At 44.0% G+C, this 19,402-nt stretch overlaps 1 protein-coding gene across 1 annotated transcript in view; it reads right to left on the bottom strand.

Annotated features, from left to right (window-relative positions):
* Positions 1 to 15,993: 15,993 nt before the first annotated feature.
* The window catches only part of SUCLG2 (succinate-CoA ligase GDP-forming subunit beta), a 112,555-nt gene continuing 109,146 nt past the window's right edge, over positions 15,994 to 19,402 (bottom strand). The window contains exon 11 of the mRNA XM_053954026.1: positions 15,994 to 17,966. Within this exon, the coding sequence (XP_053810001.1) occupies positions 17,851 to 17,966 (116 nt within the window). The 3' untranslated portion in view covers positions 15,994 to 17,850. The remainder of the gene's footprint in view (positions 17,967 to 19,402) is intronic.

Here is a 19,402-nt window from a genome sequence, read left to right as displayed (position 1 = left end):
AAATCCAGCTCTCCTGTCAGCCTTGTCCTCTGTCAGGCAGGTGTTTGGGCTCTGGGCACTGACAAACAGGTGCTGATGGCCAACACAGCTCCCTTTTCCTCAACAAGCAGGGGAGGAGGCTGTGAGAGGTGGATCCTGCAGAGCCCCCACTCCTGAGTGCATCCCCTTTCAGAGGTGTGATTTCCCCCAGCTGAGTCCTGAACTGCACCATGAACTGGTTATAATTAAACTCCAGGTGAGGCAGGGCACTAACAGCATGAAAGCACTGGGTGCCTGTGTGCTGAGCTGGAGGCTCAGCCTGTGCCCTGGCAGAGACAGACACACAGCACCATCACGGGCTCCATTTCCCTGCCCTGCCTGTCCCCGGGGCTGAGGAAACACTCTGGAAAAGGCCTGGAAGTGGACACTGGATCTACTAATTCCATAATGTTATTTGTCTGCTCAGGGGACACATCTTCCCTGTCTGCCCACAGTGGCAGCACCACTGTGCCAAACACTCAAGGCAGAGCTGACAGCTCACATAATCCCCAAACCATTGCCCAACGTGATCCCAAAACCACTGCCATGCCTCCAGGGGAGAGGGAAGGATCCCCAGCTCTCTCCTGCCTGCAGGACTTTATCCTCCTCAACAGCCAGCAGAGGCTCAGTCCCTGCTGTCACTGGAGGCCTGGCTGCCACCTCAGCACCTCTCCTGCTCTGAGGAGAACCCTGCAGGGAGCTTGAACCACCATGGTGTCAGCTCTGCAGCTGGGAGAGCAGCCTTGGGAATGTCCTGAGGAACGTGGCATTGGCTGTTTCCACATCCCAGTCACTCACTGCTGAATTTGCCCTGCTGATTCCTCAGCTGCCTCCTCTCACAGCTCCTCCTGGTGCACCTGTGCCCAGGTCAGGCTCAATCCCGTGCTGGCAGGAGAGGACAGTGCCCAGCAATCGCCCTTAGACCTTCTTCTGTGGCAGGAAAAGTGATCTCATCCCTTAGGATGAGGCTGAGGAAGGCCAAGGGCTCTGAGTCTGCACTGCCCACCCTGACCACAGCTGAGCCTGGCAGAGGCTGGGGCAGCACACAGAATCTTCCTGTCTGAACATTTGCATATTCACACAGAATTTTGCTCCAAGGTAAAAAAGAGTTTTTCACACCGTGCTCCTTAATGTAGAAATCAACAGGAAAAACAAGCTTCTCTTTTACTGATTCATTTTCCTTGGTGTCAAAGCAGCACAGAGCCACAAGTCAGGAATATTAATGATGTCCTGTCTGGGCTGGGCAGCACTGACAGCCCCAGAGCCCCTCATCAGCACCAGGAGGGAAGAGAAAGTGAGTCTGTGCCTGCCTCTGCTCACTGAGCATTTCCATAGGTGTTTTCCGTCTTCCAACACTCCAAGAGTGACCTCACCTCTCCCCAAATGTCATCAGCTGCAGTTTGTTCTCAGCAAATTGCTTTGCTGCTTAATGAGGGCAATTTCCATGCTTGCTTAGATTTTGCATCTCTTACTGTAGGGGCCAGAATTAATCTGCCCTTCCTTTGGGAAGAATACCTCCTGTACTTCCTCTGGGAAGAATATTTTCTATCCTCCAGCTGTCCCTGCTCACACAGAGCTGCCTGCTGAAAGCCCATCTTACCCTGGTGAGATGCAATTGTTCCCAGAAAAGACACAGACAGTTTAAAGATGTTTTTGAAGCCTATCTCACTTAAGAACTTTGGAAAACTGCTGCCCTAAATCTCACAGCTGGAAGTCATGGATGGAGTCTGGATGTGGCTGGGATGGACCCACAGCTGCTTTTTAAAGCAAAGTGTAAATACCACAGCACTCTTCAGAATCAAGCCCTGTACATGCCAGAAGTGGTGCTGCATTCCAGGGATATTTTGCTAAAATCTCCAGAGCAGGAAATCTCTATTTTCTACAATAAAATTCAAAATTCTAGCCTGTTTTTTGCAAGCTGCAATTCCCAGCTATTCAAATTCATGTCTTTTACCCATCATTGCAGTATTTTACTGAGAGTGTGTGTACTTGTAAATGCTGTATATCATCCAACTGTTCAGATTTGGTTTGGGCTAGAAATTACATGTGCACATAATAAGACATAATCCTGGTTTGAGAGATGCAGACAGATAAATGGTGGGGTACAAAACTCCAAAGTGGAACTGCTGCATACATTTTATTTATTTCATACAGATCCTCCAGGAGCTACCCAGCTGGAAATGCAAACATCAAACCTCTAGATGACTTTTGAAAACACAGGCCAAAGAGAATGAGCAATTTGCCAAAGACACACAGGGAATTTGCAGGCGCACCAAGAATGGGAGCAAGATATCTGAAATGAAATTTAAAATGCTTGTCCTAACACTCTCCCTGGTACAACACTACACTGTTGATTCTCTGCTTTCTTCCTTAGGTATCTCACTCCAGCTTCTTCAATATCTTTTAATAATATTAAAAAGAAAGGAGGTGCTTCTATTTATGAGTAGGAAACTTAGAAGTTCACAAGAACAAAAAAAGCAATGTGTGTTCCCAGGCACAGTAAGATTTCTGAGCAAGCCTTTTTTATTATTCAATTTAAGCACAAGTAAAATATATAGCTGTTTCAGATTTGGTTCCTCTCTGAGACATGCCTTGTAGAACAATGTTTCTCTCCCCCTGTAATTCTGGCTCCACAACACCAGTTTTATTTGCCAGGCCTGGCAAACAATGATCTATCCATCCACGTCATGCATATTATGTCAAATTTATTATGACAGCTTTCCAGCACATTTCCAGTCAAGGTTTCATTCTTCTTACAGATTCTGCAAATGAGCAACAGTTTTAGTTACAAATGCCTCCCCATGAGGCAGCACTCCTGACAATAGAACAGAACTTACTGTGTTTCTTGCAGAATTGTGACACCCATACAACCAATCATTGTGACACACTGCTGAGGAACACGGTTTTGCTCTGTGGTTGATATATTCCCAACTCAAAATGAACAGGAAGGATACTGGGAGTCATTCAAGCCTTGATTAGTACTTGGCTGGGTCACTCATACATCTTCACGCCCCAACAGGAGAAGACAACCCAAAGAATCAGCTGCCCACAGCCAAGGCCCTGAACCTTGGGAGAGGTTTGACCACAGGACAAAGGGTGTTTGTGGAAACAGGAATATCAACCATGCATGGAGCAAACCACGGAGCAGAGAGAGCTGCAAGGTGCTCTTGACAAATGGTGGCAGTGCTAATGAGTGTCTGCAGTAAACGATTCTGTTTGTTGGAAAGCACTTAGAGCTTTATTAGCTCTGACCAGCAAAGCTTTAGCACCTGCTTAGAGCGAGGCTCGCTGACTCACGTGCAGGTAGGTAAATGAACTGGGGTTCATTTGGGCAGGAAAATGCCCTGTCTGGTTCTTCCCATCTGGGGAAGCACCCAGTGCCAGTGGAACATTATTTGCAAACAGGAAATGGAATTCAGTCCCCGCTTTGCAAATTCTCAGCTAAGAAACACTGCAGAGACCAGCTCTGAGCTGCACCAGGAATAAAAGAACTGTCACAGCAGCCCCCCACAACACCTACAGTCTTCTCCTCCCTGCTCACAGCACTTCTTCCCTTTCTGTGCCCAGGAAACCCAGCCATGGTCTCACCTCTCCTCTGGTTTTGCCTGCAGAGGAGCCTGGAGCCAGCCCTGGCCACTCCTGTCTGCTGAAGGCTGCTGGACAGCTGTGTCCAGGCACCAGGCAAGGGAAGAAATGTTTGGGAAAAGCTGGTTGTGCTTTTGCTGACAGATTTCCCAATCCTTTCAGCACTGCAAACCTCCATGCAAATCGTAACAACCCTGGAATTTCTGTTGGCAGAGGTTCAACAGGGGGCTGAATGCTTGGGAGCATTATTATCCACTCCAGACTGCTGCTCTGACAATCTGTGTCTCATGAAGAGCACAGAAATGCTGCATTATCAGCATCAGAGCCAGAGACAAGGATTAATGTGATTAGTCATAAATGGACCGAGAAAAACTCATTTTGGAGTTTAGAGGAGTTGTGTTGGAGAACATGCAAGTGCAAAGATATTGAGCATCCAATAACTATTTAACCTAGTGTGCCAACATTATTCTGCTTTGGAAGTTTATACCAGCAACTGAAAAAAGCTAGATTTAAATAGCTGTCAGAGAAAATGAAAAGGCTTCACAGCTCTAGAGGTCTGAAGAAAATAAATGCAACCACTAAGGATATTTTTTAAATCATGGAAAAATGACATTGAATAAGCTAACAATGGTGAATTTCATACAGCAGTAAATAGGAATATCACTCTTCAGCCCTGGGTTTTACAAAAGAAAATGATGTCACTTGGCAGATAGCAAACTGAGGTACAAAGAAATAAAAAGGTTTTGTCCTGGCACCCCAGGAGACCAGCTGGGAGCCAGGAACAAAGGGCAGATCTGGACAGCACCCCAGTGCCTTTCCCATGAGCAGCACTGCCCATCCACACAGCTTTGTAGCTGCTGCTGATGCTCAGGAGCTCAGCAGAGCCCAGGTCTGAAGGGGCTGAAGGGGCTGAGCCCCTCCCCTGCCATGGCATGGGGTGAGCCCCAGCTCTGGTCCCACTCCAGGGGAAGCCCTCCCTCCTCAGAGCCAGCCTGCAGGATCAGCCACGCCAGGGCTGGCAGTGGCTAACCCAGCCACAGGGCACCACTGGTTTTATCTCCCAAATCCCAGTCCTCTCAGGACCTGGAGCAGATGTTCAGCTCACTGGGAGAGTCACTGAGCCCTGTGGATGTGCTTTGAGGGATGCCAGAGCACACGGAGTGGGCACAACTTAAACTGTGGAGAGGGCTCCTGTTGCTATCGGACACGAACTGAGTACACAGAAGCTTGGTAAGTTTAAAAGAGAAAAAGACTCAATTTTATTTCTGACTCTGCAATATATAGAATCTCAAAAGTGACAGTGGATTGGAGGATGCAATTGCCACCTCTCCAACCACACTGGTCAAACCAACAGTCCATCAATTCTCTCCTCCCACAAAGAAGAATGCAAAACAATTATTTACATGAACATGCATGAGAACTCCAGCAGATATATGTAAACATTATCAGAAGGCTAAAGAAGTTTTATGAGAACTTTAAAACTTTCAAAAGAACTATCAAAGAAAACTTAACACTTTTAAAAATCAGAGCGACAGACTCCACCAGGTCTGATCACCCAGCACTAAGCCAGGGGCGCAGTTTACCAGAATCAGCTCTCCAGCAAAAATAGCACCAGGGTCTAATCCTGCAGCAGCAGTGCTGGGTGACAGCTCTGAGAACCACGTCCAGGGGGACAAGGTGCTCTCCCAGGCTGGTGTGAGCAATAAACTCCTCTGCAGGTCCCAGTTACCATACAGCTGGAAGTAGGTGAAAGTCAAATAAACCTCTCAGAGGTAAAAATGAGCTAAAAACACCCCATCAGCACCCATCCATCGCTGTGCAGGGAACACAACTTCTCCCTTCCATCTCTGCTTACAGCAAAGCACGTGCTGAAGTGGTTTCCTGCTGGGGGATGTGTTTGCAGAGCCGGGTCCACAGGAGCCATTGATCACTTCCAGGGGAAAACAACCTTGTTTTTCACTAAGCACTGACTGCATGGATGCAGAGGTGCAGGCTGGGAGCTAGAGGGTTTTGCAGCCAGCAAATTCAGGGAATAACTTCAGTATAAAATTAAAAAGAAAAGAAAAAATAAATAAGGAAAGAAAAATGTTGACTCCAGCTCTCTCTGAAATCCCTTGGAACCCAAAAGCTTCTTGTCCAGTAAAGGGCACAGAGCAGCTTCCAAAATGTAACATCACATGTTGAGTACAATTCATGCATCCAAAGTCTTTTTATTGAAACAGAACAACAGCAGCAAAAAATTCTAGGGAAGAAACAAGCATTGGTTCTACCAGAGGAAAACTCAGGTTTTGTCACATGAATCAGTCAAAACCAGGACAATATTCCTTTGGTTTCAGAATAAACTGTTATTTCCTAACTTTCAGTGAATAACATCCATTCCAAATGGTCATTTATCTTCAAGAACAAAAATAAGTCTTCAACCACAGTACTTCAAGTGCAGATTATTGTCCTCAGAGGGGGAAAAAACCAAGTCTCTTTTCCAGTCGCCTGTGAGTAAAACAATTTGCTTCCTAATCCTAGAAAGGACTCTACTGAGCAGAAAGCTACCTGTGGCTGCCAGATCATGGATTTCAGGTGGTTTAAGGCTGGGATTTTTGATTTTTGGTTGGTTAGTTTGTTTGGTTGGTTTTTTTTTTTTTTTTTTTTTTTTTTTTTTTTTGTTTTTTTTTTTGTTTGTTTTTTTTTTTTTTTTTTGGTGTTACATTAAATTTTGTTGTCTCTAAATGTGGTGGCATGTAAAAGATCAACATTTCTAATTAAAACCCCCATTAATGGAAAATTAAATAATTCCAGGGTCAGGAATGACTATTAATTTGCTGAATATAACCAGGATCATTAAAAATATTCTCAGTTTATGAAACAATGGAGAATTCTTGGCCCTTCACAGGATTTGCCTCTAATGCTTCTTTGTTGTTAGTTTTTCTTTTCTCCAGATTTTCATTTTTTTGGATATTTCCAAAGAGACAAACATTTCCCAGAGTATGAGAGCTACAGGAAATCAAGGCCAAGGGAAATCCATTAAATCCATGTTTTCATATAGGTTTTTTTTTTCCTTCAGCTTCAGTGAAAGCAGCAGATTGACCTCTCACTTTAGCAACCACTGATTATTTAGGAGACCATCAGGAATTTAACAAGCCAAGTGCTTTATTTATCCCATAATTAAAAGCTGCCCTTCCCAGAGTGCACTCCCTTCCCACTCCCTTGAACAAATAATTTTTTTCAAAATACATATCAAGATGTTATTTTCTCTTAAATCTCCTTTAAACTGTCCCCATTTGTCCCTGGGTGCAAGTCTCTCACACCCAGGGGAAAGGATATAGCTATGCTTTGGTTATCCCTTGTTACACCAAAACTGCAATGTGCTTAAACAGCAAAACACCGTGAATTTCTGTTTCACATGGAAATTGGAACCTCTGCTATTGGAAATTGGAGCCACAGTTTTATGGACAGCAACTTGGCTGACTTTTCTTCCTGTTGGTGCCACCTCCCCTTTTTTCTTGTGGAGGTGAGGAAAATACAGAGATCAGGAAAAGAAAAAGGCAAAAAATTAAAAAGGGAAAAAAAAATCTCAGGTTTCTTGAAATAAATTCTGCCTTGCTTTGGGCTGGTTTTGATTGGCTTCTGTATAATTAGCTCTTGCTCACAGTTTCTGTGATAATTGCACTCTCTATTAATTGAGCATATATTGTACTCCATGCAGTCAGCAAGTGATGAAGCTGTCAGTATTTTGTTAGCTATTACACTGCCTGATTCTTATGGGCTGTTTGATATTAGTAACAAATTAGCCAATTTATATGTCATAAATAAGATTCAAAAGCCCTGCTTTATCAGCTGGAGAGAAAAATACTGTTATCTTGGTTGACAAAATGCTTGTACTAAGATTCCAAGTGCCTTTTGGCAGGAATTCATCAGAGCAGATGTATTCCTTCTATCAGGCACCATTTGGTTCAATTATTCTTAATGTTTAATGGCAGAATAATTGAACCAAATGGTAATATATACCCCCATAAAATACTTTCATCAAATGCTTTAATTGCTGGATCTCTATAACTGCAGTGTCTGAGTGCTTTATTCTGCTTATTGACACCTGACAGACCATGATGTAAATACATGACTTTAATAAATCTCTTGATGAGCTTTATCAGAGGTGAGTATTAAACCCATGCAAACAGGTTTTCCACTGGTTGATGGGTTGGGGAACTGGAACAAACAGGGAAAAGCAAAATGACCCAAAGCTGCTTCCTCACAATCCCAGGCACTCCTGAGCAGCCACCCTGCAGGAGGAGGAAGGATGAGGAGCACGCCTGTTCTGTGCTTTCAGAACCTGTTCCAGACATCTTCCCCCTTGCTAGGGAGCATCTTGGTCTAAATGGCAAAGCAGTTCCTTGTTTTCCACTTACCAGGCATTTAAGTGCTTGTGCTCAAAAAGTTCTTCCTTGGGCTCAATCTGCCAACACCCACAAGAGTTGTGACAACAATAACGTGGGGTCTGACCCACACTCCATGGAATTGGCAGAGGCTGAGGATGGAAACGATGGCTCAACACACTCCTGACCCTCCCTTGGCAATCTGGAATGCCTAGACAAAAGCAGCAGGAGGATGGGGTGAGCAGGGAGGAGATGCAGAGCCAGGGAGAAGTTGCAGGGAGGGGGTGGATGACTGTTTGCACTCCTGCTGGATGCAGGGAAGAAACATCTGTGACTGAGGAATGATCATAATAGGCAGGAATGGTTTGCAGGTCAGGGGGAAATCTTATAAAGCAGAAGAGGATCTCTGGCTCCCCAAGGCACTGCCTGGCTCTAGTGTTGCATTTTTGGCTACTGCGGGGTATAATGGTGGTCACAGATCAGGGCTCCTCACTGCCAAGCAAAGGCTGTGACAATCCAGGTACTGTCCATCCAAAAATGGCCAGGAGACAGTGAGGAGATGAAGCTACCTTCTCCCTGCTTCTGGGAAACAATAGCAACAGAATTCAATATTAAGCTGAGGCAAGGGAACAGCACAGAAACGCCTGCCAGTGTTACAGGTCCATGTCCTGATCTCCACACCACCAAGATCAGTGCAGGTACTGGACCTGGACACGCTTGTGCAGGCAGGTGCCATCCCAGTTTGTGCCAAAACAGAGAGCGCCCAGGAGGACAGAGCAGCAGAGAAAAAAGCAAGAAAAGTGAGTCCCTCCCAGGTCCCCAAAGAGCCCCAGTCTGCTGGGACACCTGCTGTAGCTGCAGACACTGAGCAAACACAAACACGGTGCAAAATCCCTTGTGAAGAATTCTGCTGGGATTCTGAGAGGATTAAACAGAGCAGAAGGAATGGGGAAAAGATGCATTCTGAAAGATTCTCAATTAGTTTCTAATTGAACCATCCAGCCAGTCTGGAGATGCGGGGAAGGGAGGGGAACCAAGGGGTCACAGCAGTTGCTCCCAGCCCAGAGTTCCCCCAGTGCCAGCAGATCAGAACCACCAGGGCTGCAAAGACAGCCTTCACCTTGCACTCCTATTTGTGCTTTAGGCCTGAGAAATGAAACATTACACTATTATGGACCTATTCACTATTCTGTTTTTACCAATCTGTTTTTTTTTTTTTTCTTTCTGGGTAAAGACAGAATTGAATGAAGATTGAAGGGGTGAAGTCTGTGGAAAAATCCTACCCACTGAAGATTTCATCATGCTATGGCATTTATGGTTACTACAAGAAAAAACCCCTTCCAGTGCCTGAAGGAGGCTACAGGAAAGAGAAATGGGACTATTCATCAGGAAGTGTAGGTTTTAAACAGAAAGGTGGTAAATTCTGATCAGATATTCGGAAGAAATTGTTCCCTGTGAGGGTGGTGAGGCCCTGGTACAGGTTGTCCAGAGAAGCTGTGGCTGCCCCATCTCTGGAAGTGTCCAAGGCCAGGCTGGATGATGCTTTGAGCAACCTGGGATAGTGGAAGGTGGTTGGCAGGGAAGGTTTGACTGGATGATCTTTGAAGGTCTTTTCCAAGCCAAATAATTTTGTGATTCTGTAAATGGGAATTATTGCAAACCATTACAGCAGCACCTGCTCTTGAATTGCTAAATGAATGTTTCATTGTGGTTCACATATCCTGAGTTAGGGATGGGGATCCTGGGACATCATAGAGACACTGCACAGCTCTGTCCTGAAGGCTGGAAGTGATACAGGCAGCTTTTAATACCCATCGTAACACAGAGTGTGTATGGTTCTGTTACACCAGTAACAGACAGCAGAACAAAAGGAATTCTACATACAAGTCCTGCAAACGTGGGCTTTCCTGCTGTTGCTGCATTTTCAGATCTTTGAAAGATCTGGAAACAACCAGAGAAGAACTTAAGCTGTGATGTGAAAAAGCTCAGGCTGAATCGTGAAACCTGGAAATCAGTTATTGGAAGGAGGTACTGCTCTGGCAGACCCCTCTGTGTCCTTTCAAAAGGAGCCTCATGACATGGAGATGGGAATTTCCCAACATGAAAATCCAATGCAGCTGTCGTGAAGAACAAGCCAGGTTCAGCAGATGGAGCATGACAGTGAGAATCCTTCAGGTTTGAGAGCAGAAATTTCTGCAATGAATACAATCCAGATGATAGTGGGAAAAAAAAAAAAATCAAGATGACTTCTGTTAAGGAAATCAATAGGACTGAAGCTCCAGGGCTGAGCTGGGCACATGGAGAACTGACAGTCAACTGCTCTGCTGTTGCCCTCAACAGTTTTGTCCTGATGAAGAAGCACTCAGCATTCTCAACACTGGAATGAGAGCAGCAGTGTCCTGCTCCCACCATGGTAAACACAGAAAAAAGATTCATTCTTTTGCATTCTACACATCTGAGAACATTTACTTTCTGCTCTGAGTATTCTCTGAAGCGAATGTAAGGATGACTGACAGATGTTCAGTGGACAAGCTGTGGAGGTGTGTTATGTCAAGCATGCCACCAGGGCTACAAGACAATAGAGATGGAAAATTAAATGCAAAATAAAGTATTGCTCCATTTTCCCCGTGTTTTGCACATGCTTGTTTAGAGCACAGCTCAAAAGGGATTAACATCTTTGTATGACATTCCTCCTGCTGTACAATATGGGAAAACCACTTGGGAAAACAGCAGAAAAAGCCTCTGGCACTGAGGGCTTTCCAGCACTTCAGGAATACAAGATCTAGGCTGAGCAATGCTAATCAATGAAGCTGAACTTCAGTGAATGGACAGGATCAAGAAAGGCCAAGAGAAATAAATAATGGGAGTTTTTCTGACCTTGTATTAATCCTGGATTCTTTGGGCAAGCCCTAATCATTTCTGTTGACATAAGAAAGGAATGCTGCAACCAGAATTCCTAAAAGACCCCTTTTCCCATGTCTGCCTCAAAAATGGAAAAAAAACAAAAGGGGCGGAGAGAAAATCACCCCACCAGCATTTCCTTTCACTGTAAGGAAACAAGGGAGGGACAAGTCCACAGCTCATCCTGCCCAAACATCTCCAGGAGCTCCTTGCACCGAGCTGCCAACACCAAATCATTTCCCTGGCACCCATTCAGGAGCAAGTCAGGACATCCTAAGAACCTATGCGGGGTCAGAGGATTTTAGGCCTGAAAAGAAAATATTTCTACCTTCCTAGTAAAGTCTGAGCTTGTCTGTGCACGGCACAGAGGGGCAGGACAGTGCTGGTCTGCATTCACCATGCAAAGCCCATCTACCCCAGTGCAGGTGGCAGAGGGAAGATGAGCCCTTTGATGCTCAGTGCCAGCACTGCTGGGCTCCTATTGAAGGGCAGCAGTCCCCCCACAGCTGCAGGGGGTTCTTTGCTCAGTTCTGGCTCCCCTCCAGCCCAGGATATTGCAGCAGTGGGGTTCAGCCCCACGCTGCTGCCAGTCCCCTTTGAATGAGGCCCCTGGTCCCACACTGCTCGGCCACAAGGTCGGTTTTGCTGAGCAGGCAGCCAGGTAGGGCAGGGCAGCAAATGCCATTTGTGCTGCCCTCCAGGGTCAGCTCCTTAATGGAAGCTCAGGGAAGGAGAGTTGTTACAGGGATTGAGCTGCTGAGTGCTGGCCACGTTCGGTCATGGAGCCAAACAGAGCAGTGCCCCTGAACTGAGTGGCATTTCCTAACCCCCTTTACTGACCTGTCTGTGAAACAAAGGAGCAACATCCCTCCTAAGGACTTGCTGCAATGCCCTTTCTTGCCTGTTGATTTTTGTGTCTGTTTTGGAGCAGCAGTCGGCACCTAGCTCTAAAGAGGCTGCCACATGCAATTACAGAGAGAAGGTCTTGAAGGACACAGAGCTGAAGCAGAGAGACATTTGAAATAAACTTAAAGGGAACAGCTTTGTTTAGCTCTGTGGCCTTTGGCTGCCCTGTAATTCTTTATGTCGATTATAATAGAAAGATCAAATTTCTCATTTTCTCACCTCTGTATCTAGAGAAATGCAAAATTTCTTTCACTTGATCTCTCCGAGCCCTACTTTCCCAGATTTGCTTACCAATACTTTGTCACTGTCATCTCCTTGATGATGCTCATCCATGCATTCAGAAGAGTTGTTCTGGTAAATACAAAGGTCCCAGTTTCCAAATCTGCTCATCCCAACAGCATTTAATCCATGGAGCAACCTATTTCTGTCAGTTGCTTCCTTCTCTCCAGGCTTGACTGGCTCTGTTAGATTTCATTAAAAATTAGCATGGATTTAATTGTGAATTGAGGGCCAGGATATTCCCTGGGCCATTCAAAGATACTCCATATTTCAAAGATATTCCCATTTTTGAAAACACAAGGAGGTTCAGAACGAGGGACCTCATTCCTCTGTACCAGGGAATATTATCCTTGTGGCATTGCTCTTACTTTCTCCTTCTTGATGATGTGTGAGGACTCCAAGGACACAATGAGGGCAGATGTGGGAAACCATCACGATTCCAGTGTGGAGGATTTTCCTTGCAGGCAGAGTGAGGTACAGCAGACACGAGAAGCAGGGGCCCAGAGAGGATCCTCCTGGATCCCCTTCCCAAGGCCCAGAGAGGATCCTCCTGGATCCCCTTCCCAAGGCCCAGAGAGGATCCTCCTGGATCCCCTTCCCAAGGCCCAGAGAGGATCCTCCTGCTTCCCCCAGCCAGCCCTGGGAGCTCCCTGGCTTTCTGCCCTCTGCCTGCCCATCAAGAGCACTTTGTGCTTATGAAAGAGAATGTGGCATGGGGAACTCAGTGGCAGCAGGTTGGGTCTATCCACACAGCAGAATGGACACAGGTCCTGTCTCCAGCCTGACACTCACCCAAGACACACAGAAACCCTTTTCCCTCTTCAGTGCTCTCAGTCCTACAGCAGAGGAATGGCTCAGGACATGGGGAGCACCACATGCTGTGCAATGGTCACTGTCACTACCCACCAACACGGGCAGAACAGAAATGCAGAAGGCCAAATTCACATTGTGCACTAGAGATTCTTCTACAGTCTGTTACCAGGTCTTGGCTAAGTCAAATCTTACCTCACAGCAGTTATCTCTGAGGAGTAACATGCAATAATCCATGTATACTTTTATTTTTAATCTTTAGCTGGTACTTTGGGAGACTGAACAAAGACACAGACATGTTGAGGATTCTACCAAGGGTGCATCTGCCTCCAGATGAAAGGATCCTGACATCAAACTGACTGCAGCTGGGCTGGAAAAGTTTTAAATCACTGTGATCAACACAAGTTTTGCACCAAAGTACAAATACACATGGCATGATTTCCTCTGGGTGACAGGCAAATCCTGTTATTCTACTTATGAATGGGCCTCATTAAGTAGGAAAAAAAATTGTTGGTGCAACCTGTTCCTTTTAAAATTAAACATATTAAAGTTGATAGATACCCCTAATTCTCTGCTCAGCCTTTTATGCGTTGCAATAACACCGCTCCCATTGTTAGGGAAAGTCTTGACTTTGCATAATCTGCTTTTCATTTCCCTGGCAGCTGCAGATCATTCCTGGTGACTAAATTAAAAACAGTTTCTTTCAAGAATCCACCAGATCTGTCCTCCTTTTTCCTCCCTGTACCTACAAGTTAGGAAGAAAAAAAGAAAACAAAACCTTCCCAACAAGCATTAAATCCTATCAAATCAGGGTGGAAGGTCACCTCATCCATCCCTCTGCCTTGAGGCAAAAATCAACTCTCCTTAAGCCATCCCTGACAGATGCTCACCTAACTCTAAAGAACATCCATTGATGATTTCACAGCCCATCCCTTGGCTTACCTCATGCCTACAAGTCTGACCTCAACGTCCCTTACCACAGCCAAAGCTCCTCAGTGCTTGTCCTGTCCCTGCTGAACTTGGGGAGATTATTTCTCCTCGCAGAAGAGTACTTCTCACTTTGAAACAGACCTCAACGTGGGTGCCAAGCTTTCCCAGGCTTTTCACTGCTCTCATTTATCCCAAAGATGTCTGTCTACAGCCTGGAAAGCTCAGCCTTGTTCCAGAGCCCAGCACCTCAGAACAGACAAGTCAAACACTCCCCAGCCCATTCCTGCTCCTGCTTTAATTCCTGCCCCACAGGAGTGGGTGGAGGACACAGGAGCTCGAGGTCTTTGCCTCCTGGGACAGCAGTGGGCAGGCACTGAGAGGATTCCAGGCTGGTGTGCACCACCTGCCACTGGTGCCAGCCAGGCTGAGCAGAGCATGCCAGGCTCCCAGGGTGTGGTAACAGCTCTCTGACCACAGAGAGCAACAGACAACTTTCCCAGGCATTTTCCTGGGGAAGGCTGTGAGAAGATCAGAGAAAAGAATGAGAAACAACTCTTATCTTCACTTGCTGCACCTGTTGCTGTGCACATGTGGACTGTGTCATGGAGATTTGTTTACCAAGGGGTGATTTTTTGATTGGTTACTGGTGATGGTGTTTGGATTAATTGACTAATCTGGCCTAACTGTATCAGACTCTTTGTAAGGGTGAGTGTTTCTTTATAGTAAAGTATATTGTATAATTGTATATGGTATAATATATATATATATATATAATAGCTATAGAATATATAATCGATATATATATAATATATAATATCAATATAATATATAGATATGATATAATATATAATATTATTTAATATATAATAGGGGAAAGAAGCTGGGTGATAAATTGAAATGTGCAATGACCTCCTTTGCCTCACTTTGGCCGTGCTAGAGCTGACCTTAACTGCAGAAGACACTCCAATTTCCTGAAAGGCAGCAAAAAGAAAAACAAGGAATGAAATTTCACAATACAGCAGCACTGAGAACTGGCATTCTACATGTCACGTAACAAAGCCCTAAGCCTTGGAGGCTTGGGGATTTCTGTAAGGTGACAGTTCTTGCTCTAGGACACAGTTTGGCCACTGCCTGGCTCTGTGCACAGATTTCCTGCCTCTTCTAGCCCAGCAAGGCTGCTCAGTCCTGTGTTTTGGGCCACCCTTCGTGCACTCAGCCAGTCCTGGGCTCAGCTCCCAGCACCAGGGAAGCCTCCCTGAGCCACAAGAACCAGAGGATGCTCTTGCAGGTGCCTGAAAGCCCAGGCAGGGCTCAGCTGGGAGGGCAGGGCAGGCAGCCCTGCCTGGCATCTCCTCTGGTGCCTGATTTGCACTGCCACGCCGTTCCAACCACAGCAGTTGTGCTCTGCCCCACGGAGGCAGGCACAGCCCTGACAAACAGGACAGCGAGTGCTCCTTAAGGACCTTACTGCAGAACTCCCAGCTGTTCCACTTTTGCTGGGAGAATTTAAAGGTATCTTGTTAAAGATGTAACACAATGTCAGCGTCAACAGTTTCCTCCTGTTTTGCCTTCCAATGTGCCCCGTCCCACAGAGTTTTATTAATACAGGTTGAAATTTCCAGATTTAAAGGCTAATTAAAAACCACTTAAAGCTTTCACAGAGGGGATTAGCTGGAACTTACCCACTGCTTATGCTGCTGTTTGGTTTGTGTGGGGAAAATACAATTAAAAACACCTTTCCCAGGGAGACCAAACCCAACTTTGCACGTTTGCACAAGGAGAGAAATGATCCATGCAAATAAAATAAACCAGTCCACACCACTACAGCGAGCCTCTGGTTAGAGCCAGTGCACAGTGCCTATGAAATACCAAACCTTCAAAGATACCAAACCAGAGCCTAGGGAATTTTCCATTTTACATCTGAAAAATTAAAAGTATACTGTTCCATTCTGTATGTGGCTTAAGAGGAATAAAACTTGTATGTACTGTCATTGGCCTACATATAAGAAAAGATATATAGAGACAAAATGATCTACATTTTTAGATAAAAGGTAAATACGTTGTAGCATAGCAATATCACCCAATTGAAACTAAATTTCAATGCATTTGATTTCACCCACTGTCACAAAATGCTGAATGGAAGTGTACAGGCAAATTAAACATTTTTCTATTTTATAGAAAAGACAAAGTCAATAAACATGTTTATTTTTACATTTATTTGACAAAATGGTGTACACAGTATTAATCTTTGCAAAATAATAATTGTGTACACACAGTGGATGGTTTTGAGACCAGAGTTAGGGACTCAGTGTGTGACAACATTGCACAAACAGTTTTCCACAGAATCTTAACTTTCCAGTATTAAAATATATAAAATAGAGTGTGAATCTTATTTATTGTGGTGAGGTAAACATTTCTTCCTTCAGAGCAGTGTGGCTTTTATGCACCTTCAAGAAAGCTGCTAAGGATACCCTTCTCCTTCATTCTGTCAATAACTACACACCTAGAGGCATATTTATTGCTGTTCTAATGGTCACACATTTTTTCCTTGAGCAATATGTAGGGAAAGGAATGGAGAAGGAAAAACCTGCAGGAATTGATGATAGCAACCCATCTGCACTATTTGTGTCAGGAGCCAAAGATTAGTGCAGATAATTTATTTTGAATGTAACAGTTTTAATGGAAATGTCAAGAAAAATTTATTTGCATTTTTCTAAGCAGAGCATGGTATTGATTAGAGCTGCTCAAAAAAAATCACAATTAGGAATTTATTTCACAAATTTTTATATCTCTGACCATTTACAAGACCAGATCATAATATCCCCTCATTTGTTCACTGTTCAAATTTATTGATGATTTTCAGCACATGATTCCTGGGCAGAGTGAGATTTGTACAAAGATCTTTAGTTACACAAGATCTTCACTATTGCCTTCTGTTCCCTGAATGAATGATTTGTGTAACTAACAGCTTGAATTTTGACTGCTACAAAAGAGAATATAATCAAAATGAATCTTGGTCAATATCTGAGTACTGAAACTTAGGGTTTTTTTTTTCTTATACATACTTTTACTGATGCCTGAGAAGTCAAATACTTTCAAAATTGAAAAGTTCATTTGTGTTTTATTCCCAATAAATTAGAAATGGTTGTTGCAAGTTAAATCAGCTGAAGAATTCTCCATGCTCCTGAGAGAAAACTGCTTCAGCTTCTCTTCTCACTTTAAAACCTCACAGCAGTGACATTCTCACAAAAGAGGTTATTTTAAAAAGTTAGCAGCCATTTCCTTAGTGGCAGAAACCTCCTCCTGGAGCCCCCTGATGGCATTGCTACACCTGGAAATACAGCAGAGCAGTTCCAAAAACTAGAAGAGAAATTAATCACATTTCAGTGGTTTTTAGGCACGGTAAGAGTGGGAGTTCCTTTCACTACCAACTACTCAGTCCCTTTTCCTATTGTGAGGTATCCATTGGCATCAACAAAAGAGAATCATAATCATCTTAAGGCAAAACCAGTGATTTCCAAAAAACAGAAAATAAACATCATTCATTTGAATAAAAATAGGATTGTAAGCACAGCTCTTTACATTATTGCAAAAGTCCATAAAAAATATAAACCCACTGTTAGTTTGCTGACTCTTTACAATACAAAAACATAAATGAAAATATTGTGAAATAGGTGACCTAGAAGTGTTTGATAAGAGAACAAGTCTGTTGACAGAAGTCAATCATTACTTATTTTGTCTCATCATGAGTTTAACAGTGACAATTTTGGAAGGAGAGACAAAAAAGAGCTTTAGGGAGTGAACTATTACTTATTACAGTTGTGACTAACAAAATCACCAAAATTAGACGAAGACATACAAACTTTTGAAGATTGTAGCTGCAAAATTTCTGAAGCCCAGCTTGCAAGCTATGGCTTGGGGTGGCCAGGTATCTCCAGTTAATTCCACCTAGCCTGATCTCTGCTTAGGAGAACTCCATTAATCCTCTGGAACAACAGCAGGAATGATACCTTGTGAAACACAAGTACTTTTCATGAGAATAACCTTCAAGGTGTTATTTTTTGGCCACACTTGCCACTGCCTTCTTTGCTGCATCCTCAAGGTCATTGGCAGATGTGATGGGGAGTCCACTTTCACTCAGAATCCGCTGGGCTTCGTGGACATTTGTTCCTAAAAAAGAACACTGACTATAATTAGTAATTAATACTAATGAATAAATGAACATCTCCTAGCATGTCTCTGAAAAATCAGGTAATGCCTCAAACTACACATCATTGCAGTTTAGCAACAGATTAAACGAGTGCCTGAGACTGAGGTGAGTAAAAGGAGCTCTTAATTCCAGTGACAATTGTGACAGACAATGCAATCTGATAGTGGCACTTGTGTGCACAACAGGGGCTTGGTGAAGATTAGGGGGTCAGTGCAGCATCCCCCAGAACCAGCAGGGACATCCAGCAAGAGCTCTGGGTAATGGGACCACGTGCCAGGCTCTTTTTAAGGCATTCATTAGCCACAATCAGCTGCAGCTAATCAGTGAGTCAACAACAACTAAAATTCACCTGTGATAACTGAAAGCTGCCAAATGAGCTGTTGAAAGGCAAAGATTTGGGTAATCCTGAATATTTAACCAGGTTTAAGCTGCTCCTGAATATGCTTTTGCATTTTTACTAAAAACAGGGAATACAAAGGTCTCTGAAGTAATTCAGCATGACACCAATCCCTCCTCTGCTGCTGCGCTAAATTATTATAATCACAGAAACATTTAGGTTGGAAAAGACCCTTAAGATCTTCGAGTATGACTGGAAACCCAACACTGCCAAGTCCACCAATAAACCATGTCCCTGAGTGCTATGTCTACCCTACCTCAAGTAGAAAATATGATTACACAGCACAATGGCTCCAGTTTGTATGGAAAAAGCTCAATTTCAGTCAATAGACTAATGAAAAGTAAAGGAAAAAAATCACAGCTGTGAAAGATATTTCAGGAAAAGACATTTTCCCCACTTTCCTTGTCTAAAAGGCAAGAGCATCACCTTCCCATTTACTCTATCTCATTCTTTTTGGAAAACTAAGACTAACAGAAAATCTGAATTCTCCAGAGCTTTCTGCAGCAAAGCCAAGTGACACTTTTGATCACTGCTATGCTCTGCACCACAGAAGAACCTGGAGTCAGACATCCTACTGAGGAGGCAGAATCCACACTTTGGGGTCACACACTAGTCACAAGCACAAGCACCCTGAGCTCATCCTCTTTAGAATCATTTCTATCCTCCTCCTCCTCCATGTCATGTTCCTTGTTCATTTGCCATGCCAAAATGCTTAATTACTTTGTAATTCCTAGACCCAGCAAAATGAATTTTAATTATATTTGGAGCTATACACTAATTATACCCTTAATTATTAACTAAGCAAGAAGCATACTCTTTACTGTGCAACTTCCAGAATGCTCATTTTAAAGGATGATTTTTCAATTTTTTTTTTTTTTTTTTTGCAGACTCCATAAAACATCTGAAATGGTACCACAGAAGCAGAGCATTTCAAAAGCCTGTTTCATCAGCGTGCTCAAGTCAGGATTGCCACTCTTGGAGCTGAAAGGGACCAAAGAT

Source organism: Vidua chalybeata, chromosome 12 (assembly GCF_026979565.1).
Source record: "Vidua chalybeata isolate OUT-0048 chromosome 12, bVidCha1 merged haplotype, whole genome shotgun sequence".
Lineage (NCBI taxonomy): Eukaryota > Metazoa > Chordata > Aves > Passeriformes > Viduidae > Vidua > Vidua chalybeata.
This window is presented reverse-complemented; position numbering and strand designations above follow the sequence as displayed.